The 26,941-nt window shown below is 38.4% G+C and overlaps 1 protein-coding gene across 3 annotated transcripts in view; it reads left to right on the top strand.

Annotated features, from left to right (window-relative positions):
• Positions 1-4,719: 4,719 nt before the first annotated feature.
• Positions 4,720-26,941, top strand: part of LOC145770487 (uncharacterized) — a 42,710-nt gene continuing 20,488 nt past the window's right edge. For 2 of the 3 annotated variants that reach the window (XM_082582148.1, XM_082582150.1), the window contains exons 1-3: positions 4,720-4,931; positions 12,055-12,291; positions 19,245-19,492. In XM_082582148.1, the coding sequence (XP_082438274.1) occupies positions 4,811-4,931; positions 12,055-12,291; positions 19,245-19,492 (606 nt within the window). In that variant the 5' untranslated portion in view covers positions 4,720-4,810. The remainder of the gene's footprint in view (positions 4,932-12,054; positions 12,292-19,244; positions 19,493-26,941) is intronic. The other variant, XM_082582149.1, reaches the window with a different exon arrangement.

Raw genomic sequence — 26,941 nt, 5'->3', positions numbered from 1 at the left:
GTGAGAATAAATTTCTTTGCAGTTTTTCTTCTCTCTATTGATATTTTATTAAAACTACACAGATACTGATTTTTTGTTGCTATTCTGACTTAATAATCCATTTGTTGCAATTTTTGAAGTAATAATCTTGTTTCGCCCACTACTGACAATTGAATATTAAGTAGGCTAGGCGTGGAAGGCAGGTAACGTGGTCTTTGCTCTTGGTTAGGTGAATGCTCAAACCATTACACTGTACGTGTACATATATATAGTGTTTAGTTTTAACTTCCTGATGTTCTCAAATTTGTCTTTATCTAGAAGTATAAATACTGCAGAACCCTCTCAGTAATTTCGAGATAAACACAAGAACAATAAAAACACAAGATCTTGTGCTTAAACACAAGCCGTGGCACCACTGCTTTTAACTTTATTTTCCAGCATTCATTCTTGCAGTTGTTGTTTAGTCCATTGTTCAGTAACAATGGCTGTGTGTGACGTTATCATCATGCTCCACTGATCAGCACCGCTCTGATTGGTCAAACCATTGCTCAAAGGGGATTTTTTTATGGTACCTTTTACAAAGTTGCGACCGGGCACAGTGAATGACCTGCCATTTTGTCTCTTGCAACTCAAATTGGAAGCCTGCTGGACTCCGGCAACACTAGTTGAAGCATCCAACTTGCAGAATGCGAACAGATTCTCGAGACCCTTTTTAGATTTCTTTCCTTTTTATTTATTGCATTCCTGCTTAAATGGAAGCTAACTAGCTAAGGGATACACTACAGCAGAAAAGAGCAAAATATACGTATTCACACTTCAACAATACAGCATTAATGTAACACTTGATGCTGCTTGCTTTGTGAAAGTTTTCAACATCTGGTGACAAGTCAGATGAAGCAAGAACCAGAACATTTTCTAAATGGGTGTCGGAAATGCATGATCTTAGCTTGCTCTTCTTAAATTTTATTGTTGAAAACATTTGTTCACTTGTGTACAATGTACATGCTACCAAACATCGATGCCATTTCTTTTGCATTGTTGGTCAAGCTGGGATAAAGACCACTTTCAAGAAGGTACTTTTTGTAAAATTCAAGCAGCGATATGCCGTTTGTATGCAATTTTGCCAAATTCGTCACTGTATTGCATTTCAATAAGGTCCATTTGAAATTTTTCGGGAATGGTATTGGCGTTCACATCAAACAGAGTACTGAATAGCCTGAATTTATTTTGAACGAATGTTGGTAAAGTGTGAGGAAAATTCAGTAATTAAATTTCGTATCACAGTGACAACTGCAGTGTTGCTACTAGGTTTATAGCTACTAGCTACGATAATTTAATCGCCGATAAATTTTATTTCGAATCAACACACAAGTGGAAAGATTATGAAAAGTAACATTTTTACTAGCCACCTAGTTAATGAAACTAAAATTAAAACCAGTTCTTCTTCAGTGCCTGAAGTGTGTGTGCACAAGTCGTTATCTCACCTTATGCTCACCCATGTGTTCCAGTAAAGAAATTAGATCGGCTTTGTTGTGTAAAGGTACAAATGTAAGTACATCTACCATAAAGCGCCGTCTTAGCGATGAATTTGGCCTCAAAGCACGTGGGTGAGCGCACTACCATCCTCCTCATCACATGGTCATCTCTTGGACTGGTAACCCTGGGTCTACCACTCTTTTTCAAGTCCACTAAACTTCCAAATTTTTTAAATTTAACTATTGCCTGATGGACTGCGGTCTTACTGAACTTTAATCTTTCGGATATTTTTCTTTCTGAGTACCCTTCTTCCTTTAATTTAACAATTTTTGACCTCTCCACAGCTGAAAATCTCCTTTTTTTGCCCATTTTTTCAGCAAAAATCTTGAAAAAGAGTTTAAATTTTTTATTTCTGAAAGAAATAGCTCATTCATAATGGCTTAAATAGAAGGCTCTGTTACATAACACTGCAGTAATGGCATAAAACCCAATATGACATAACATTTAAAATGATTTCCATAGATTATTGTAAGAATCCAGAATTTTGACAGGTGGTCTTAAACTTTTGAGCGCGACTGTAACTTTAATCCAAAAATAATAACCAAATGCATAAGTGCCATTTAACTTAAAAAGTTAACCCATTTGTGCCCTTAAAAAAATTTTCGGAAAATTTAAATATATATTGCATAATTATGACCTAAAAAACATATCACAATTATTTTTTTCCTAATTGTGTTTGTACTTTTTGAGAAAAAAGCAGTCCTATAAATAAGACGCTAGGCAAATCCGTTTTCAAATTTCACAAGTTTCTTGTGCGTAATGCTTAAGCGTTATTACATTTTACTTATCACTCAAAGTGATAAATGGGAAATGTCTTGTTCATGTCTTGTCATGTCATTATTGTCATCAAGCATTTTATTGAAATGAAAGTTCAAAAAATATGAAGATGAAAATTAGCAAAGTAACACAACATCACTGAAACAAGTCATTGCGGAATATGATATTGCTTGAAGCATTTGACATGCAGACCGACATCACATTTTTTGCATCCTGTAGTAGTTTTTGCATGACAATAGGCGCATCGAGTTGCGTGGTAAAATTATGCTAAATACAGTATATATAACCTTTCTCATTTACTGTACCTACACGACATAGCCTACCTCAATCAAATATTTTTATTCCCACTAATACAGTGCCTACATTGTAATTCTTATCTCAACAACTCAGCGTTCTGCCATTGCTTTAATGATGGTGTTCACAAAGAAAACAAAAAAAAATTATCTGAAATTATCAGTAAATTATGATAATTATGTTATTGTTCTTAAACAAACACGACTAATTTGACAAGCTTGATAGATTTCACAGTATGCACATTTTACTACCAATAACGCTTAAGACTACTGATAAATTTTTAAGCATTTTGCATTTTTGGGAATTTTTTCAATTATTGCTGACTTTGCTGTAAACAGCCCTTTTAGCAGAAAGCAAAATACAAAGTTTGGAATTTTTTACGGTATTTTCATTTGATTTAATTATTTTGCCTACTGCACGTAAGCGGCAGTGTAACTCAATTGATAAAAGCACCCAACTGGTATCTGAAGGTATAATTATAAGCATGGCGGTTACCTCAGTGGTTTGATTCTGGATCAAGAGGTTGAAGATTCGATACCCACTGCCGCTATTGCGACTCTATTCATGCATAACTTACAAAAAGTTTTGTCCCTTTACAGTATATTATGTTCGATTTTTCGGCATGTTGATGAAAACAGTTTGTGCTGCATGGGATGGGGCAGCGCTAATCAAGAAAATAATTTTTTTTTATTGTTATCGGACATTATCGGCGATAATTTATCGTTATCGCTTAACTTTTTTTTGATTTATCGTTTATCGTTATCGCTTAGGCATTTTTCGTTTATCGATTATCGTTATCGCTTAACTGAAAAATGAGTTATCGCGCCCAACACTGGTAACAATAGACTAGTACGAGGTACTTATGGAGTAACAATACCACAATTTTTTCAAACAGTGCTAACACGAGTTTGAAACTCAATAAGAAACGGCCGGCCGTATTCTTGTGATAACTAATTAATATGTCTCGGGCCGGATGATTTCGCATGGCGGGATCCAGGCCGTAGGTTGCCGACCGACCCTTTCACTACAGTATTAACATTTTCTAGATGCGTGCTAGAATGCGCTGGAAATTACATTCTTGCAGCAATTGTTCGATGTTCATGCTATGCAATGACGTCAGGGTTAGAAATGATTCTATTTCTAACCTTAACCTTTAATAAGGATTCAACCTATTTCATCCCCAGATTTTGGGGGACGGAATGTTCAGGGGATGAAATACAGTAGGTTGCATCCGATGAGCCACAGGCCAAAGGAACAATGAGCCACAGAGCTCACTTTTTCAATAAAGTCTTAAACACCTTCATGGCTGATGAATCAAAAGACATGCCTGAAGAATTAGGTATTAGTTATTTTATTAGTATACCCTTTCTATTAGAAGACTATTACGCATCAGCTGGATGGAAAGAAAAACAAATGAATTTGTTTCCCAACAAATAAACGACAAATGGAGTCTGATTAACAACATCAACCTCTGAAATTGAGATATTTCGGACACATAGCCAGAAACAACTCGTTGGAGAATTCAATGTTGACTGGGATGGTGCAAGGCAAACGAACAAAAGGACGACAAAAAATTAAATATTTTGACAATATCAAGCAAACTACGCGAATGAAAAGCATGCCGGAAGCACTAGTTAATACAAACAAAAGGCAGACCAAAATGGAGGCAGTTCATAAGGGAGATCACAGCTGATCAAACATGATCATTGATCAATCTGTTAAAGAAGAAGATACCCTTTCTAGGAAAAGCTTCAATAAGTTTTGCAAAAAACCTAGCTAAGTTTATAAAAAATAAATTTTCCTTTGACATTCATCCTGTGTATAGCCTAAAACATTTCAATTTTAAAGTGCACCAATATTTTCAACTGAAGTTGCCTACGGTACCCCCTTTGTTTTTTCTTCGAATGTTGTGTGTAAATTTAGTTGTTTACGTGACGCAAATCAAACATGCATTGGTATGTCAACCAGACATTTGTTGACAAGGGCCGGGGAGAGTGAGGGCATGCGAAGACTTTGATCCTGTTGAATTGAAAAACCTTAGAAAATTGTATGTACCCTACTTTTAAAGTGTTGATGGTAGGCATTTAGTAATGCTATCTTTTGCATTATATATTTACTTTTACAAGTTGCTATGCAGTACTTTAGTGTTGTGGCCTAGCTGTTTGAGTTGAAGTTGTCATCGGTTGTATAGTGGGCTGCCACCATTGTTTTGTTTTAATATGTAATGAAGAAAGATAAGTGGCGGGGTCATGTTGTAACATGCGCTTTTCTAGCCTCTACTTGCGCAGGATTCAGCTTCACTGCTTTCCGTCTCAATAGCTGGGGAAAATGGAGGAAAAGTTCTGGTATGTAAATATAGCTGATAAAAATAATCATGTGCTGTTTCACAGCCTTTAGCACTGTCTTTATTGCAGTTGTGTGTTAGTGCTTTAAAATACAAACAATTTCATAGTAGTGGTAGGCTTTTGTGGTAGCCTACACTTTTTATACTACCACAACTACTTTTGGAAGTGGGGAAACCAGGAAGACTGACATGCACTTTTAAAGAAATGTACATTCCATTGTGGTAGGATGACAATTGACAACCTGGGTTTTTTTGCTGACATATCTCAGTCATTTTGTCAGAATTTGCCTAAAATACTTCTATGATTTTTCTCTTTAATTTGGCCATTTTTAATATTTTTTTTATTAAAATATTTTTTTCCAAGAGTTTCGTGTCTGCTAGTGCGAAGAACCCTAAAATTGCTTTCCCAGACAGCAAAAATTAAAGTTATGTTTTAAAGTGTAGATCAATAGTAATTTTTTATTTATTACTTTCATATTGTGTGGCAACCATTTGTCGCCTCATTTGTTAGTTTTTTTTTCTGTACTGATGTCATTTGTTTACACTGCCATTTCAATGTTGTTATAGGTGAAACGTTATAGGTGAAATTTATTCTTACGGTACACATGTTTCAAAAACACAAGCGTTTAAAAATGCGAGTTGCTGAGTTCTTCCACTTGGGGTTTAGCACGTCTTTTCCAACAGAGATAGGTTTCTCCACTGCAGCACTGGAAGGAATAGGGAGTTGCATTTAATGAAGAGATGTTTTAAATCAGGGGTTCCCAACCTGGGGTACTCGTACCCCTTGGGGATACGAGATTGAACATCAAGGGGTACGAAGATGCTTGGGCCACAGAGCAGCTTTTCAAATAGATTTCACAGTACAGTTTTATTTTAGAATTGTAAATGATATTATGCCATTACGGTCTTTGCTTTTAAAAAAACAATTATTTACAAATAACACTGGTCTACACAAAATTTCAGGTTTGGGTTTTGACAACTCATTTTGGCTAATTTTGGGGTGCTGAATCCGAAAATGAACTCAGATTTTCTCTATCACATCACGTTTTTGAGATATGAAATATCCCTAATTTTTGAAAAAAATCAATTTTTGCCCCCCCCCTCTGTTGTCAAAACAAGGAATTCTGATGCAATAAACACTGTTTTACCTGCAATAATCTAGCTTTAATTAGCAAACAAGCATTCTATATTATATTCACACAAATTTGCGTTGTCTTTATTAAAATTTCATGCCTTGGAATAAAAAATAGGCATGCAAAAGAGCAACCATAATAACATCAAACGCTACATTATGCTGACGAACATGTCGATAGGACAGTGACAAGGTATTATCTGAATTATAGCCTAGCCTACAGTTCACACAATATGCACATAGACATTCCAATGGAGTGCAGAAATTCTGAAGACACACATAGAAATAGCAAAGTGCCAAAATAAAGATTGACTCAAAGGGACTTGGGCAGGGCGAGTTCAGAAACAGTCAAAAAAGAGCTTTCATAAACTATGAATTCTTCACTTATAAGCTTAAAAATGCTCTTTTGAGGGACTTTCTTTTATGAGCAGCATCTGGAATTTCTCTTTTAAAACTCCAGCAATAGTCGGCCATCATATGACAATCCTACCGACCTTGATAACGTTCCTCCATAATTTTAATATCCTGGTGGAAACGTTTACCCTGTTCTTCACTAACTTTCCCAAGGTTTTCTGGAAACTCATCCGCACGGCTCTTGAAATAGTGAACTTTGATGCTCACCCTGCATCCCAAATCTTCAAAACTAATCAGTAGCTCCCTTAAGAGATCTTTATAATTTTCTGCTTTTCTGTTCGCAAAAAAATTTCTCACAACAGCACCGAAAGCATTCCAAGCTCTAGCCTCGAATGGCAACATTGATTTTACAAAATTTTCATCCTTTAACAATTGCCTGATTTGTGGTCCATTGAAAATCCCAGCTCTTTTTTTCTCTTCACTGAGACCAGGAAAAGCATAACATATATACTTAAAACACTCTCCTTCATGATCCAAAGCTTTTACATATTGTTTCATGAGACCAAGTTTGATGTGAAGAGGAGGCAAGAGGATCTTTTTGATATCAACTAACTGATCACGTATGATATTTTTGTCTCCAGATGTCAAGGTGAGCCTTGGAGGCCACTCTTCTTTGTTCCAGTGCTGATCCTTGGTCCTGCTGTCCCAGTAGCATAGGAAACATGGGTATTTGGTGTAGCCACTTTGTTGTCCCAGCAAAAAGTTCACCATTTTTAAATCTACACAGATGAGCCAACCATGCTCATGGTACTTTAACTTTTCAAGAACGATTTTGATGTTCTGATACTCTTCTTTCATTGTCACCGAATGTCCTATCGGAATAGAACCGTACACGTTACCATTGTGAAGTAAAACACACTTCAAACTTCGTTTGGAGCTATCAATGAAAAGTCTCCATTCGTCTGCATCATACTGTGGTAATCCCATTTCTAGAAGAAGCCCTTCTATATTGTTGCAATAAACGAAATCATTGTGGGAAGCAAAATATGGAAGCAGTTCTTCTTCTCGTTTGCGATAAAATGTCACGCTTGTAGCAGCTTTGAGAAGTTTCCTTTCCTGTAGCCTTGATGCCAATAACTCCGCAGATTGCTTAGGCAAATACAAATCTCTAACTAAATCATTTACCTCCATCTGATTAAACTGGGAAGGCTTGTCTGACAGATCCTCTGGTGCTGGTTGAAAAATTTCACTTTCTCTCTCACTAAACGATGCTTCTAAAGAAGACATAGCCTCTTCGTGTAGTTCTGGAAGTGATGTAAATACTGGCAGTGGCTTTTCATCACTGTGAGGAACTGGCCGCAATGCCGAATCCAGATTTGGATATTTCAAACGATGTTTACTCTTTTTGTTATACCCTTTCACACTAACAAGACAAAAATAACAATCGTCAACATGATTTCGTTGCTCTCGCCAAATCATGGGTATTCCCAATTTCATTTGTGAACCTTTTCCTTGCGACCAACTTCTCAGACATTCAACGCAGGTCTTGCACACTTTATGAGGAGCCCAGCTTTTGTCCTGGTCCCCCAACTTGACGTTAAAGTAAGCAAAATATGCCCTTTTCACAAACGTGGTAATATTGCATTGTTGAGACTTCAACATGAAGCATCCACAAATGTAACAAAATATATCCGGATCATTACAACATTTTCTTCTTTTGCTGGAAGCAGACATAGCTTGAGATCAAATATAACCTTTCTTTGTTAGTAGTTTTCTAAGAGCAAGTTTTTCCACAGAAACACCATTATACCAAAAACTCAACCGCCTTGAACTCAAACTTATAAAGTATGAAAATACCTTTTCCTTCTACAAACCACTTTTCAGCTTGAACTCTGATGTTGGTCTGTACAATGTACATGTGCTTTATGAAACTTCTAAATAAATCTTCCTTACTAAGCAAGAATTTATTACTAAGTCAAATCTGCTCCCACCAGCTGTCTTCCTACGATATTCCATCTGCACACTGTGCACGTGAGTGCACAGAGATAGCAGCTGACCCACAGATAACGCCTGAGAAGCCAAGACAGGGAGTTCAAGCCAGCGTGGAAAAACTCAACGCTACCAATCTCCACTATGTCCTATTACGATTACCATAACAGGAATTTTTTTGTTTTAGAGGAAATCTGAACCAATTTATGAATTTAGTGTAAAAATATCTCTATGTTTGAAAGTTTATAGCTGTCAGAAAATAATTATATTTGACATTTTACTGCACTAAAAAGGGTAAAAATTGGTCAATTTCATAAAATAATAGCAACAATAGAAAGAAAACTTGATGTGATAGAGAAAATCTGAGTTCATTTTCGGATTCAGCGCCCCAAAATTAGTCAAAATCAGTTGTCAAAACCCAAACCTGAAAAAAAAAGTTGAAATTTGTAGACTAGTGTAATTGTTGTTATTTAGTAGGCTGACTTCTTATCTTGTATTATTTAAAGTTGCTTCCTTATCTTGTTGAGTTGATGTCAGTCTTCCTGCGTTCTTTTTGATAGCTTTCCACTTCTTAAAAAGTCCAGTTACTTTTTTAAGACAATCCTTCTTGCAGTGAATAGGAATCCTTTACCTGATTCCAAAACCCTTCTACCTTTTCAACAGTCTTAGTAGCAAAAGCATGGTCACTTTCATTCAGCTTGTTATGGTTACACTGATACAGAAAGAAGCATAAAACCTGTTTGTTGAAGGGGAGTTTGGAACCTTTAATATCTTCCTCATAATTCTCAATTAGATACACATTTTTACGTTTTTCATAAGCCATCATTAACAATAATTATGTCGGCCGCATAGCCGAGTGGTGAGAGCCCTGGAACGGCAATCGAAAGGGCGCCGGTTCGACACCGCTCAAGAGCATGTGGCTGTGTCTTTGGCAGGACACTTAAAGGCATGCCTGAAGGTGGACATGAAGATTGGCTTCCTTGCTTTCCCGTTCACTTAATCTAAATCTTCAACCACCAGGTGTAAGCCTGGATACAACAAACAAAAATTAAAAATAATCACTAACAAATGTGGAAGAAAAAAGTGGTATATATGTTATCAGTAGCCTACATATATCCTGAGACTCCTTGTTTGAGAGAAATTTTGGATCCATTGAGCCACCTCTAGTCTTCTAAACATTAATGAATTTCAGTGAAATTTTTCACATCGTGTTTTTTAACCAAAAGGAACATTTTGACAGGATCAGGTTAGTGTAAGTGAAAAAAATATAAGGACCACCCTATTGCCATTGGCCATGTATGCTTTATTTTGGTGTTATTCACCAATAGGGTGGCTCGTTTTTGAAATATTTTTTTTAGTTCGTTCCGGGTAGTGGGGAAATGGTGCCAATGAGTGAGAAAAAACTCATGACAAAATTTGAGATTCGTAACAAATTGTCTTCAGCCTCCTCATGGGGCTCAAAAATCGAAAAATAGGGTCAAAAATGCATTTTTGTCCAAAAATATTTTTAGTTTGGTTAGATACAATAATGTTTAGATTTATCTAATTAACCTAAGAAAAAAAAATTGAAGTTATTTAAACTATTCCTTCAGCTTACTCACAGCTTCTGAAGATGTCCATTTTTCTGAAAATTTTACATTTGTGGGTGGTTACATGATGCATAATTGCGTTAGACATTTTGCCAACTATAAAACGTCATTGCATTTATCTTTATAGACCTGCCCTGAGCTGTTGCGTCATTTTTTAATGAAATTGGGTTAATTTGGCAGGAAAAAGTGACGTCTTTTATTTGAATTTACGTCACTGACGAAGTTGTAGTTATGTAACCACAAACAAAAATGCAAAATTTTCAGCAAAATGGAAATTTTCAGAAGCTGTGAGGAAGCTGAAGGAATAGTTCAAATGACTTCAATTTTTTTTTTTTTTTTAGGTTATTTAAATATTAAACAATATTGTATCTACTCGAACTAAAAATATCTATCTACCCAACATTTGCAAAAATGTTGGAAAATGAAGTGCTAATACTACTAATATTTTGAAACAATCAAATTGTTGACACAAAATGCCTTTGCTTTAGAATTCTTTCCAATTTAGATAAAATTTTCTTGGAGTCCACATAATAGTCAAGTTGGCTAAAAAAAAACTTACCATTTTACATCTAAAATGAGTAGATATTCACTCAACTTCTTTAGTTACTGTTTAAGTGGTCTCTGGTGAATACTTTGAGGGTTAGAGGAAAACTATTAAATAATTGACAAAGAAGAGACATGTTAAATAGAGTAAATATGGTCAGCAAAGGGTGCAAAAAAAGGTTCGCAGGAATTAATTAAAGGTTTTGCTCAGTTTTAGTGATAGGTATTAGGTAGTATGGATGTTTAAATGTTATATTGTGAGTAAGTATATTGTGAGGCTACTTGATGCAACTAAGACTGGGGCCTTCAAATGTTTGTGTAGATTATTATTGAGGTGTTTTTTTACCTCAATAAATTTCGTTAATTTGGGGTAAAAAACAGTGCGTTTTATGGAATGTTTTGGCTTGGTATTGGTGTTGGTGTTACATCAACTGCCAAGCAGTATAATTTCACCAAAAGATACAGAAACAAACTTCTGGATGTGTTATACACGATCAATTGATGTAGTTAGAATTGGGGGTCCGAGGCTAAGATTAGTGTTGCGGTTAGTCGATCAATAGCACAGATTGAGAGCACAGAGTGATCCATCGATCGATAGTGCAGTAATTGTGCATAACACATACAATCATATATACACAAACTGTTGTTTGATTTCCTGTCTGTTGTTTTTTCGTTGAATGTTTATTCACAAACTGCTGATTGATTTTTCGGGATTCACAATCCTCGAAATTTAATCGCCCACTTGCACGTTCAAACTAGAGCTGCAGTTGAAATTCAGGATGGCGTGCATAAGTATACTAGACACAATTTTTTGTCTTGGTGCTGTTTTTATTACAGAAATGAGACTTTGCAATTTTACAATGTGTATTTTAATCAAAAATGCATACAAAAATTGTGGGCAAAATCGTTTACATCATCATCATGGCCCATCCCGTCGGTTTCGACTATGAGTTCAGCATCTCTCACAGTCCTTGATATATGAGTTACACATTGCTTCTTTCCTCTGGTGGAGAATCATTTACACTACATATGAAAGCAATAGCAAAACATATGAAATCAGTATTATGATATTAAAAAAGAAGCTGCTATACTAAAAGGTGTTTTTTTACCCCATGGAAATTTTTTTTCACCAAAAAGCTGGGGTAAAAAAAATTCAGGTATTTTGTGCATAATTTTCAAACCAGTTCATGAATTAAAAAAAATTCATTGTGGGATGATAGACATACATGCTCTCTATATTGTGCCAACTTTAGTGGTCATACTAGATAAGCTAAAAAATCTAGGACAACCTTTCTGAAAAAAAATTTTTCTTACCCCACTTGACTATAATTGCTAAGCTCAAGATTTTAGAACTTCACTATTTTTAGAAACTAAGTGACAAATAAATAGTTTTCCCTAACGTTATTACAATATATGTTATATTTCATCTCATGCACGCTGAGAAAAACATTAATAGTCAAAATCAATAATCTAGTCTGGAGGTTTGTTACTGTATATTACTGTACTATGTTTTTCAGCTGTATCTACCTGTCTTCCTTTACCTCCTCCGGTTGGTTGTGCTGAATTCTTCAACTCTCAGGATGTCTTAACTAACGAGGACACAGACTTTGGCTGGTTGTGTTTGGCTAATTGTTTTGTTTCGATTGGTGCAGCACTGCTAACAATGCATTTACTTTCTGAAGATGACAACAAATTAATGGGAATGGAAAAAAGGGCAGTTAAAAAATTGCTTCTTCTTTTGTTTGTTAGTTCAGGTAATTTTATAAACAGACTAGAGTTTTTTTTCTATTTGACTTATTATTTGTTGAAAGAAACTGTTTTCAATACCGTACTTATTACTTGCAGATCGAAGTGCTGTTGAAAAATATCTAATTATCTAATCATTTTAACCCTTATCAGCACATGTGTTGACATTTTGTCAACATCGATTTTTTATGTGAGATTGCTCTCGCGCCGTACGCACCAGCTCAACAACCTTCAGTGATGAAAGAGGATTTCTGAATTGCTTACTGCTGTAGAGATTTCAAAACGTTAAATTGTTTTCCCAATGAGTTATTTGCTTTTTACCTTAATTCGCACATCTGATGACAAAATGTCAACAATCAGAAGACTATAGGGAATTTGGAATTTGAAATCACTACGCAATAGCTGGCTATTATTGCCTATGAATAGCCGACTGCTTTTAAGAAAGTTGCATATATATTTAGTGAATAGCTTTGCAAGTTCTTATACTCTACCCCAGAAGAATAATACTGTTACGGATTCCTCTTCAATTCAAATCTTTTTTTGCCTCTCATGGTCTGGTTTGCAATCGTTTTCTTCAAAACCTTACATTGTAGGAGCAATGGCTAATTGAGGTGATGTACCATCGCAACTCAAATCAGCACGGGAAAGAGAGGTGAAAAGTACTGTAGCATTGTGTGATTTCAAAAACATTTGCTATTGTCATGTGTACCAAAATGAAACAGGAATGTCCTCTGGTGTCTTCTTCACACTCTTCTGTTTCAATAAGTGTGGTCACAGCGGTAAACCATAATCTCTTTGTGGGAAAATTGTAACATAAGATTCCCGGATTCGTTCGTCTGTATGTAATGACTGAAAAAGAAGGGTCTGCTACTATTCGGTGAGTCCGATTCGGAGAGTTCCCTATTCGGAGACAGCATTTTTCGGAGAGTTCCCTATTCGGAGATTTTTTGAATTTTTTTTGAAAACTATCGGGAACCGTAGCCTAATTATCATTGCTGCTTTTACATCGTTTTAACGTCGCTAAACGTTCAAATCGTGCAGAAAAAAATAGAAATAAAATGTTTGAACAATTAAATGAAAATTCGTCATGTCAGTTGAATTGTTTTTATTTGTGACCATCATATCAAAAACAATACACGTCAACATAGCAAAGGTAGAAGTGACAAAACGCGAACGTTAAAACGTGCTTGTGACCGAAGTAAGTGATTGAGTTGAAAGAAATTTGGCACGGCCGCAACATTTTCAGAAACATTTAAGATATGAAAGGAAAATAAAAAAAGAGGATGTTACAAAATAAATAAATCATGGATTACCGGTAGTTTGGATCAACAAATGTGTGGCCTACAGCTTGGATTGAAAGGAAATTATCGGGTACCGTCGCCTAGTTATCCCGACCAGCAAAAATTTGTTCCAAGAACCCAGTTAGTCTAACGGTTCATTTTTACATTGTAGTAACAGATAACCAAATGTGTGGCCTATCGTTTTAACGTCGCTAAACGTTGAAATCGTGTAGAAAAGAAAACTTTTGCTGACTAGGATACGTTGAAACTGGGAAACATTCACAGAAGCCCTTCGACTTGTTCCAAGAACCCAGTTAGCCTAACAGTTTATTTTTACATTGTAGTAACAAATAACCAAATGTGTGGCCTATCGTTTTAAAGTCGCTTAACGTTGCAATACCGTAACCTAGTTATCCCGACCAGCAGAAATTGCCGTTTATACATCGTTTTAACGTCGCTAAACGTTGAAATCGTGTAGAAAAGAGAACTTTTGCTGACTAGGATATTCCACAATATCGTTTCTTTTATAGTTGAAATTATCGATTATCGAAGCTAAATGAGTGGGGTTAGACCTAACCACTGAGATCTTAAATCATATTTATGACACCGGAAACATCCCTAGTGATATGGTACGTTCTATATTCAAAACCTTACCAAAGAAAACCGGAGCAACAGAATGCTCACTCCACAGAACAATTGGCCTTGTGAATCACCTAACAAACATCTTGCTCCGAATCATGATGATGAGATTGAGACCAAAACTACAATCGGAAATTTCAACACATTTTTTGTTTGTTCCAGACAAAGGGACCACAAAAGGATTTTTTACATTAAAAATGATAACAGAGAGATGTGTCCGATCTCCAGATCTTTTCAACACTTACAGTGGGATGGTTTAAACATTAGGTTTAAACTCAGTCGAGTCGACGGCGGTCGAGTGTAGACATATTAAATGTTGGGGCTAAATTTAACAATTAAAAAAAAATTAAGTTACACGAACACACAAAATTATTACAGTAGTTATAAAAAACTTAACTGCAAAGACCGTAAAAATACAAAAAGAATTTAAATGCACAATACCGTATTCGTAGGAATATATATATGAGTCCTAAAGTTCCACAAAATTTGTTTGGATTCGTCCACTTGAATCTTCAAGCACAGATCGATTGTCTTTAATCTTTTTTCTTTCCAATGAATGTCAATGTTGTTTTTTCTTCAGAACCAACAAAGAAACGCCTTTAATTTTTAGCTTGAAGTTCTTCAGTACCAACTGAGAAGAAAAGTCTTTAATTTTCTTGTTCTTTAAGTTCTTCTGCACCAACTGAGAAGAAAACAGCTTTAATCTTTTGCTTCTGTAGACTACCAACTTTTATTATTTCTTTGCTTCTGCAGCCTACCGACTAACAACTTCGTCTTTTAGTATTTATGTCTTGCCTGTGTTTCCGTACAAACACTAGCCAGAGAATCGTCTTTTATTATTTATGATCACAGCGGTAAACCATAATCTCTTCGTGGGAAAATTGTAACATAAGATTCTCGGATCCGTTCGTCTGTATGTAATGACCGAAAAAGAAACACTCTTTTGAAACGTCTATTCAAAAAGTGTATTTCTGTAAAATTAGCTCGCGGCTATCGAAAATGGAGTGCAACGCGGTACACCACTAAAAACTTGTCACTACAATCCAAACTACTTAGATAAAAGACGGAAATTTTGTCCAGCTAGCAAGCAATAAGCAAAACAGTTTAATATGCGACCAGCTTTCAAGCAACCATTTTACGAATGATCAGAATACATTGCAATATCTCAAACGCACGTAAGCAGTTAATGTGACGCAATAATGAAAGGCATTGTCAAGCAATTCAAACAGGTGTTCAAAGGTGATGATGTAATGTTTCATCAGGTCTTACGAACGATGGTGCCATATTGGCTCATTTTTTAGGAAAAATTTCATGACGTAATACGCTAAGATTCAGTAGACCTGAACGGTTTTATATGACGTTTGATTTGAAAATTGTCCGTAACAATGTGTCAAGACTGTCACAAGATACATAACAACCATAAAGGCTGAGTTGACATTTTTGATGAAAAGTGTGAGGAATTTAATTGCTTGAGGAAAACAAATCGTTAGCCAATAGTTATAAATTACAGTTTGATAAATCTTGGCAGTTACGATGCATTTACCATAATGAGATATAATGGGAAAAGTAACAAAAAAATAGATTTTCTCAAAAAACATCTTTCAGTTTGCTCAACCGTGTGTCAACAAAAAAGAAATTGGCAGCAGAAACCAGGGATATCTAGAGAAGGGGATATGAAGGCTTGCCAAGGTTGCCATCTGGTATATTTATATACCAAATTTCACAAATCTGGTATATTTTTTTTATGTTTGGTAGTTGAAAATTTCGTTTGGTATATTGGTATATATTTGGTATATTTTGTAGCATTTGGTAGGTGATTTTATGAGTTTGGTATATTTTATAATATTGTGTCAATTGACTAGTATTTTTTTCAATGTACAAATTTGGAGTGTGTTAACCAATAAAAACTTGTTTCTTCTTTAAAAAAGTTAAGTTGAAATACTAAAATAGATGTACCATTTTAGATTTAGCTCAATGACCATAAAAACCTAAAGGTTTTCTAAAGCATCAGTGTCATTGGAGTTGCTTAACTGTAATGTTTTACAACGTATTGTTATCTCAAGGTGTTAAAGAATGTTAAAGCTTCTCAGTGAGCAACATTGCAAGTGTTGTTGACTTATGATTTTTACTGTGCTGTTGATGGAATGTAAATTTTTGTTTCAAAATGTTAATGTGTGACTAAAACTTTTTTTATGCTTACTAATACCCTTTATTGTGTTATATTGTATGTAATTATTGAATCATAATTACTTAATTCTTTATTATCCTGACGTTGATACTTTGGCAAAGTGAAAAATTTCCTAAATTTTCGGAGCACGTCTATTAGGCGCAGACAGTGACGTAGCCAAGGGGGCCTTTGGCACGCGTGTGACGCCACGATATTGAAAATGATGCTTTCAATCTCTATGTCTCTAAAACAAAGTTTGCCCAATTTTAAACGAAACTGCATTAAAAAGAGCAAGTTTTGCCAATACCAAACATTTAAATATCTCAGCCAGGAATTAGCAACAAGAAAACATAAAGACTTTGCTTTATTACCAAAAAATGCCGAAGAAAACATGATCTTATACTTTTGCTATGCCACCGGACAGCACCATTTCACAGGAATATTTATACCCACATTTTTGTTGAAAATGCTCTCAGAGTGCACCAAATTCAAAGAATTTTTCAAAATTTTCAGGGAGAGGTCCATACCCCCTGTCGCTGGGTCGCCCGCCGACCGTCAAACCCCCCCTTTCAAAATTCCTGGCTACGCCACTGGGCGCAGACAATTAGGTACCTGCCAGATAGGTGCGCACACTGTGACGTCGGGACATTTAGGTGTGGCACGCGGTCATTTTGGTGCTATTCGGAATAAAGTCTATTTTGTTGGGTTCTTGATGGTTGCATGGTGGGTTTTATGCATTAGCCAAGTGGGCGTGGTCTCGTCTGCATCACAGGAACTAACGCTCCAGCAATGTTTATTTTTTTTGTTTTCTGAAACTTGAATAAATATCATGCGAAATCGCTGTGGTAATCAATTCATGTTTGGGTCATATATATTAAAATTAGCCCAAACTAAAACGTTCTTTGCCCAAGTTAAAAATTAAACATTGTTCAGCTAGTTGAGGTGTGCAAAACGTAATTTTTGTGTAAACATTTGTTTTTCAGATCTTTTTGGTATAAACTTGGTATAATTTTTTAAGTTTGGTATATATTTGGTATATTTTTTTTTACTATTTGGTATATATTGCTCTGCAGAATCTGGCAACCCTGAGGCTCGCAGCGATTGCCTTATTCTCATGACACTACCAAGGCGGTAGTTTGTAGTGCTTTAAACATGTGTTTTTTTTTTATAATTAGACAAAGTTTTGTAGTGCAGCTGGTACAATGAGCTACAGAAGGCAGTTAGCAAGTGTTACGTAGAGTATAGTTAAAGAATACTTGTTTACAAAGACAGTTGAAAAGTTACCAGTAAGCTGTTTTTTATAACAAAGCCTTTGCAGGAGGCCAGATGTAAAGCAAGCATATGGGTAGTTGGATTAACAAGCAACCACGAGCATGCTGTGAATATCCAGGCCTGATGTAAATAGCGCAATGCAAGTTGTCATAACAAGATTTATTAAACTACTATCGGTGCCAATTGTCATTTTACGATAAACACAGATTATTTACGATAAACAAAAGCCTTTCTATTGTCAGACGTAATAAAAGCCTTCGTATCCCCTTCTTTAGATATCCCTGGCAGAAACTAAACTACTTGCCGAAAATTTGGGGTTCATTAATGCTGGTACTTCAAACACTTCGAATCAAACAGTTCAAGGTATCAAACGGGAAAGATGCTACAAATGTGGAAAGCATGCTCAATCTGCATGTGTCAGTTGCAGCCGACGGCTTTGCCAAGGAAACAGAAAACCTCAGAAGAACCAATATCACTTGGAATGCTAAAAAATTATTTCTTGTTGTGCTACATGATTCTGCATGTTTGTTAAACTTGCTTTGTGCTTCGTTTGAGAACTAGTATGTTAAAACTAAGCCCTGAGTGGAAAGTGGACCTCTCGTTTGGAATTTTTGATTGTTTTAATAAGGTTTTATCAACATCAAATCATCTAAAACAGTGGTTCTTAAATTTTTTTGCCGTGACCCAAATGTGAGTTTTATGAACATCTCACGACCCAAGCCTCAAACATAAAAAAATGTATTTTTTTCTGATATGCATGAAATAGAAAAAGACACAGACAACCAGTTGCAGTAGGTAGGCCTACACAGTATTTTCAATTCTTTTCAACTAAAAGTACACAGTACTTTTAGTCACCAAACCAGCATGACTTGTTTGGTTACTAAAAGCGGTGGATTCGTTGGTGAGCAAAATCGGCTTCGTTCAAGTTCCGCTTCTTGGTGCTGAAGCTAAATTCGATTTCTTTTCACATGTTGTGGGTACTTCATTTCCAGATGTCTCTTCAGTTTGTTTTTCTTCAAAGATTCGTTTGACAATACTGCATAACACAGCACACATTGTGGCTTGGTAGCACTATGATCATTGATAGAAGTGAATTCCAAATCTAAAAATTTTTCCTTGTACGAATACTTACTCATCTTTAAACTTTCCAACAATACTACCTGCAACGTTATGACCTAGTTGAAAGGAACAAACCTATAGTTTGCATCAAAAAACGAACCTATAGCTTGAACTTTAAAACTTTAAAGCTTTTAAAACTCTCAGAAAACCACTTATGATACAATACTTCAGATTACTGAGATGAAGCCACATAAAATGCTTATGATGCAATAATTCACTCATAATGGAATTGAAAACACTTGAAAATGAAATGAAAAAATTTGTTTGGGCAGAATTGAATCACCATAGTGCGACCCATACTTTGAGAACCACTAATCTAAAAGAACAACTTTACTAAAATAGTGCATTTGTATCGAAAAATGCAAGAAAATGCCATGTTGACAATTTGTCACCACCTGTGCTGATGCTGAATGAGTTACGTAAAATCCCTGTGCTAATATGGCTTAATGGCTAAACAGAGTAACAACCAAGGATATTTTTCTAGCTATTCTTAGCACTTTGACATGTCTTATTGCAACTTTTCGGATGAACATACTTTCAACTCTCCAAAGACGCCAAGGATTATTTGTTGTTGGTGGATTGAACCCAGCCTATGCTATATCATTTTATTTGTCTTGTCTTACTACCTTGCTGGCTTTGGCTGGAAGTTATCTAGCAAATCTAGTTGCACAAGCTGATGCCAAGGAGAATGAAAAACTAACAAAAACTGTCAAGCAGGTGATGTTATCTTTGGTGAGCTGTTAATTTACTATAAACCATAAACCAATTGATGTAACCATGAGAAGGGCAATTGTCACCCTGGCTCGTACGCAGAGATTGGCAAGATCATCAGTTTTGGTGATATTGAAGATCAAGATCAGATCACCAAAGCAATGTTGTGATCCTGAAGATCAAGATCACTTTTTGTGCAAATGTGCTTGAAGAAATACTGTGTTTGGTCAATGACAGACCTCGAAATTCGTTTTTGTTGACGGCGGACAAACGTGCCCGGCTGTCCGGTCTGAGCAGCCATCTCAGTGGACAAGTTATGTCTCCCGGTGGACACACCAGTTTTAACATCGATCGTCATACTTAATCACTTTATCTTGATAAGTCTTCGCCGTTTGAGAACTATAGCTACGGTTTAGAAGGCTTTTTAAAATTTCAGCGAAGTCACTCTGAAAGGCTTTCATCAGACCATCGAGGTGCGCTTGAAGAGTGAAACCGCCCTGTAGCCGCATAATACGACGCATAACTGATAAACTTACACCGAACGAGGTCGTGTGGCTTATTGCGTCACAATGCTCTGGGAACGAGTCGGAAAACTAGCACTACTATTTTCTGCTGTGAAAAGTTTCACTAGGCTTTTTTCTTTAAGTTTATTTTTGCGTGTCATTTGAGCGAAAGTGACGAAAAGAATAAATGAAACATTAGACAAAGCACAATTATTTTTCTCCTCTCCGTGATGTGGTCGCCTCTTTCAAAATAGGATTAGTTTTCCACGAGATCACAGCAGGCCTAGGGTTATAATCAGCGCAGCCAGGGCCGTCCAGGCATATGAGCATGAGAGCTTCAGTAGTATCGCTCTTTAAAGACGTGCGCCAATCTCCACGAGATCACTGCTTGTCGTTACCTCGTTAAGATACGTAATACCGAGATCTACTCTGTGTCTTTTCTCCAGACTGGCTAATCGAGGGAAAAGCGTAAATACGAGCTCTTCTTTTGCGATAAAATAGGCGATTTCAAACAATCTCTTTATTTTGATTTTTTTTTTGTCACCCATATTGTCGAGGGCATTAACAATCGGAAATTGATGGCTTGAGGTATTGTTGGCCAGATATTCTGAAACCGCAGCCATATGAAGTAAGAATGTCAATTGTGATCTTTGACAGAGCTAATCGTTACATTTGTTGTTCCTATAATATATGCATCTTTCACCACTAAATTTCCCACGTTATGCATCTGTTGCTGCACCACTGCAGGATACTGCATTATTTGCACCACATTAGGTTTACTTGACCATTGTCACCTTCATACCGCAGCCACTTAAAAAAAATTTACCTAATCCGCTTTTGGATTGAAACAATACTGCGCACGCGTTTTTAAGTATTAGTAACTGTAGTGGTGACTTGTTTCTCGGCAGCCGATTTGTAGCAAGAATTGACAGCGATAGACACCGTGTTTCGCCCATGAGGCTGGGCTCGTCAGTATCGCACCACTAGTGTTAAACTGTTTTATTTGCATCAACAGCGCACGGGTACAAATAATTGACACGGCGAGAGAGCACAAACAAACATAGCCAGGTCGAAGACTTTCAGAAACCGGCCTGCCACACCCCGCGGCGGCATGATTTAGGGGTGACGATGCACCGGAGGGGTAAGTCCACCAGCTTAGGTCGCGGGGGCCAGGCTGGGGAGTCGAGGTACCTGTGGAGGGAGAGTGTGGATCGAAAACGTTACATGACCCGTCCGCAAATTTAGAATGGCGGAGCGGGCCAGGGAGACAGACTCTTTCTGCATTGCCCAGAAAGATCGCCTGCGATGGGCCGGGCGACCCGTCGCGTGTGGACGCTGGAACCGGCAGTAATTGACCGCCGGGCGGCGCCCACGTCTCTCTCACGCGACCTCGGCGCAGGTACTTGACTCTTATACCCGGTCTGCCAGTAGGCAGAGCGGATAAAATTGGGGTCTACCACAAGGAAGAGAGTCAACTATTTAAGGATAATTTGGCTCTCGTGGCAGACAAAATTCAAATAAAAATGTGGAGCAGAAGCTCGATTAATCAATAGAAACAAAAAATATAGGTGGGAATGTAATACATACTCACTGGAGAAGAGTAAGCTTTGATTCGGCGAGCACGGATGTGCACTGGCCAGACGTTGAGGCAGGTTCGCCCAGCTGGGTCGGGGAGGCTAGCGATCGAAACCAGAGGCACTGGTAGGCTACATTACCAGGAAAAAGTAGAAAATTGGGGTGGAAATTTTGAGGCTGCATCGAGTTGATCAGGGATCGTGTTGATCAATGCGTTGAAAGCAGAGCGAGGTTGATACGAGCGGGCAAGAACAGCGTTACAAGGCGAAGGCAGCGTAAGATAATTCGAAACAATTGATTGATTAATACATAGATATATAGTGATGATTGAAGTTACTTAATTGCTGTTAAACCAGTCTCGATTCACAATGTACATTAGACATTTTATTCCTTTCCTTTGTTCATTTTTGAATGCTTGGGTTTGATGAGACTGGAGCATTATAAAAAAAAAGACACTGGTTTATAGAATTGATGATATAAGGTGATGAATTTTAAGACAATTGATATAAGGTTATGAAGTCTAAACGGTTTGCTGTCTTGCGCGCTTGGATACTTACTGCAACGTTTCTGTTATTGGGGAATAAGTTTCTGATCGCTGAAGTCATCTTTTCTATGACGTAGCCCCTCCACAAGTGAGCCCGGCGTTCCAAGCTTTCCAGACGCGGAAGGATCCTTTGATTGAGAGGGAAGCCACTTTTCTAGCCACCTCTGCTACCCCACGAGAAGGAACGCCCAAGGCCGTCAGAGCTCGTCGGGGCATAGCTCCCGAGGGAGCCTACGACGAACGGAGGTGACAGGACGTCCCTGCAAGGGCGCTTCCTGTCTTCCTTTATGTTGACACATAACTCGCCGTACTTGTCGTGTTTCCTGTCGGCGGCTTTTCGAAGAGAATCCGCGCCGTTGTCGAACGGACATGTGACGTCACATACGACCGTGACACCGTCAGGGCGTTGCAGGACGATGTCAGGACGCAGATCGGCACCGCCCGCTTCCACGTGCTGTGGAACCGTACTATCTATGGAAAGCCCGGGTTGCCATTCGGCAGGCACGTGCCCCACGATCTCCCTCAATACTGAATTGTGTCGTTCCGTGACGACAGTCATCACGGTAGGGCAGTGATTCAATATGTGGGGGAGAGTCTCTTCCGCTTTCCCACACGCACGACACATGGTAGGTAGGTAACGGCGGCCATGGCTTAGTTTTGATTTAAGTGGCATTAGATTCATCCTAGCTTTGTACGCAAATACTCGGTCCGCGTGATCCAGGAGCTCCGGGCGCCGGGTCCATGAATTTGAAAATCCGGACAGGCAGTGGGCACTGATCGTCTTGCCTTGGTCAGGTTTGGATTTCCACTGTCTCTTCCACCACGAGTCATTGTGTTGATGGAGGGTCGGCACCACTTTTTCCTAATAGGAGGGGTGATTGTGGAGCTCCCCGCGGCCAACTCAAGGCCGCCATCCGAGCGGGCGGACCAACGTACGTTCAGGCGATGGGTGGCCGCCGGGACACGGCCCCACAGGCTCTCGCCTGTAGGGCACGGTCTAGAATGGGCGCCGTCAGGAGGGGGGTCACTATTCAGATAACTGGCCAGGTGGTCAGTCGTGGGATCTGGAGTGCCGAACCTCAGACAGGCATGACGCCTAAGCTGCCCGAGAGCGACGGCAGAGACAATGCTGTCAGGTGACGTCAGCATCTTGAAAGCATGAGCTACCAAAAGCGTGTCACTTTCGCGACACAAGTTCGTGATGCCCAAACCTCCCAATGCAGGCTTACAGTAAAAGAACGCGCTGCAGGCCCACTTGGGAAGACGCCACGCCACCTTCAAACACCGCAAAACCAGTCGGTCAAGCTTCAGAAGCTCATACTGTCTAAAGCGCCGCACTCGCAGATGGTATGACGCGGACGGGAGAATTATAGAAGTGAGTGCCAGAAGTTTCTGGCTTGGGGTGAGAAAAGATTGCATTAAAGAAGAAATGTGTTTCTCCAGAGTGGAGATGAAGAGTTGGGTTAGGGATGCGTCCGAGGCGTAACCGGTTCGAGCGCCAAGGTATTTATACGTCTCGCCTTTGGGGATGACTCGAATTTCCTCCCCGGCAAGGGAGAAAGGTTTCGGGTCGACCCGCAGACGGGACGCCGACACTTTCCCATAGGACAGGGTGCCACACTTGCGTGGGTTGAACCGTAGCCCGGACCAGGAGGAGAAGGGTTCAGTAGCAGATAGGAGAGAGATCATCTGCTGGCGATCGGAAGAAACGAGACAGATGTCGTCCGCATAGGCCATACAACGTACTTTAATATCTTCTTTGGCAGGAAGGTTGTAGCCGCAATCCGTTTTGTCACGGACGCCCCTGAGGAGCACCTCGATGACCAAATTGAATAGCAGCCCCGACAACGGGCAGCCCTGACGGACTCCCCGCCCCACAGGGATACGGTCGGTTTCACCCACCGCTTTACCAGTCAGTTTAACTCTTATCTTTGTGGAAAGAAAAGAGCCAACAAAACCAGCAGGCGGATAAAAATAATAAAGTCACAGTGGTGACTTTATTATTTTTATCCACTGCCTTAGAGCAAGTACTGTAGGTTCATCGCCCTCATTCTCACTTTTAGAATTTTCCCTGGGCCTTTTCTTTCTTACTGTCATACCAAAACTTAACAAGTTTTGCTGCATCTTGCTGTAGTAGCCTTCTTGTAAAATCTAACTTTGTAACCAACCGTGCCTTATCAATATTGCTTGGAGATCAAAGCCAGACATTGTGACATAAGATTTGAAGTAAGTTACGCGTGATTAGTGTAGAAGTACCGGTACTCCCATTCAGTGGCGGCTTGTGCCATGGGGCTGACTGCAACAATAATAAAGAATGATATACTATTAAGATGATTATAAAATTTAATGTAAGTGTTAAAAAAGTAGGTAATATAGTAAAAAGAATAGAAAAGATCAAATATTATACATAACTATAAGACTTTAGGTCAATACATCAGATAATAAGATGATATTCAACATGTAAAAATTCAAATCTATTAAAATTGTAGCCTAATTAAAGAGAACTTTTAACTATCAAACTAGTTTCTACTTATTATAGCTCCTATTAGTATTTAGTATTTATAGTATTGTAGTATTTATTATCGTGATAGTAAGGAATAAAAACAAACTGAATCGCTAATTCAAACAGAACTAAATTCAAAGAATGTTGAGATGCAAACAAACTGAACCGCTAAATTTAAACAGAACTAAATTCTAAGAATGTTGAGATGCATTGACATTGGCATAGCAACGATAGGTTAAAAGTAAAACTTCAAAAACGTTGTTTTGATGAATGGAATGAATTGTATCGAATTTAAGCTTGGATTCTCTCAAACCATTGTTTTCACAAAGTTGGATTTAAGATTTAGTTTTGCAGCAATTGGTTTTTACATTATGTAAGCCACACTTGTGTGGCGAAAGCTCTGTATTTAAACAAACCGATTCTTTTGATTTGGTGTGATATTGTTTACTTTATTTAAAATGTTTTATCACACCGTGCATCCCAGTGGATTATCAGTTGAATTATAGGAAAATTTGATGAAAAGTTTAGGAACGAAGTTTTGTTTTGGAATTTTTAAAATTAGTTTTTATTTCGCAGAGTAGCGATGAGCCATGAATGTAGAAGTGTTAGCTGTAGAGTTAGGGTATTTAACAGGTTATACGAAGTGCTAGTCTAGCCCAGGGCATCTCAAAATCACTTCAACCTTGTATGCAACGGCTAAGCTAGTCAAGACTAAGCTCAATACTAGTAAAGTTTGTCTCCAAAGCAATATTCATCAACTTTTCAACAAAGTTTGAATGCATTTTTTCAAATTTTGGGGTAAAAACGTGCTCAGAACGCACCAAATTTAATGCAATTTTTCTGGGGGGAGACCCCTGGCGAAGTTGTCATCGCGAACTCAGCGATGGGGTTTGCGATGACTTTATTGCCGCCCACGATGACCCCCCTGACTTTATTTCACCTTGGTTACGCTGATTCAATGTCATAAATCGTTGAAGCAACATAAAAATCGAGTTTTCCTCCTTGAATGGAGGCTAAGGGATACAGTATTAACTTTTCTAGATGCGCGCTGGGAATGCGATAATTTCCCGTTCATATAGAATGCACGGGAAATTATATTCTTGCAACAGTTGTTTGTGCTATGCCATGGCGATTTGTATCGCTAGTTCCTGTGTTATTTCTCGGCGGACAAATATCAATGATCTGGAGGGTACTTTGGACATCACATGCTATGACGGCAGACAATATCCGTACTAGCCATTCCTCAACACTCAGCTTTCGCATGGCCCACCAGATCACCTTCCTTGGCACTCGATCAAAGGCTTTTTCTAGGTCTACAAAGTAGAGATGTACCCATATATCGGTATCGGCATCGGTATCGGTGATATCGGCCATTTTTTGAGTATCGGTATCGGCAAAATTTGGCCGATACTGTGGCCGATACTAAACATGTAAAAAAAAGGCGTTTGCTGCGGATTTTCTGCAGAAGCAAAGATATTATATATATAGATTTTTTTAAAGTAGTAACTAACGTCACATTGAAGTAGAAAAATAACAACCTGTTCAAATTTTTGATCCCACACACTCCCATGACTTCATGCGCGCACCTTTTGGCATTGTTTGCTTACAGTGATTCTTTCACTCAAACAAAACGTTTTCTTTCAGCAGTTTTGCGTTGTTCGATTCTTACGTTGTGAAGGAGACTCAATTTCTCCAATATTTATCATTCGTGTTTCTTTTTTACTCTCAGCAGAGGATAAAACCAGGCCAAGACTACCCAGGTGGCGGAATGTGTAGTTTTGCATCGTTTTTGCGTTGCTGGAAGTTTGAGGGACCCGTGTGGCTTGGTTGTTTTTGGTGGGCTGGTTCTGTCAGTTTGTGATTTGGTTTCCACTTTTCGTTGTGGTGGACTCATCAGGCTTGGAACAAAGTCGTGGCGGAGTGGGTGGGCTCGAGGTGGGGGCTGTGGGACTGCGAATCCTCGCTGAACTAATCAATAAGTGGTCTTATGGCGACCTCATTGTGTGGGGGGGAGTGTCCTTCCCTGCTGTCGGCACGGGGCTGGGCGCTTACTGGTGCGGCGGGCTGTTGCGATTCGCTGGCCATAACGGTGTAGCTTCCACGCTAGCCATTTAGACCATCCAATCAACTATATGTTTCTCGGCTGCCGTTTTGTAGTAGTAAGAATTGACATCGACAAGAATTGAAATGGCTAGTGTGGAAGCTGCATCGTTGTGGTTGGCAGGTCGCGGCAGCTCGCTGTGCTGGTGAGTGCTCAGCCTTGTGCTGGTGGCCGGGGGGGGACGCTCCTTTCTTCGCAATGAGGTTGTCAACTTGGGCGCAACGGGACCATTTTGATTGGTTTG

The sequence above is a fragment of the Aplidium turbinatum genome, chromosome 5, assembly GCF_918807975.1.
Source record: "Aplidium turbinatum chromosome 5, kaAplTurb1.1, whole genome shotgun sequence".
Taxonomy (NCBI): domain Eukaryota; kingdom Metazoa; phylum Chordata; class Ascidiacea; order Aplousobranchia; family Polyclinidae; genus Aplidium; species Aplidium turbinatum.
Note: the sequence above shows the minus strand (reverse complement) of the source record. Positions and strands in the feature narration are given on the sequence as shown.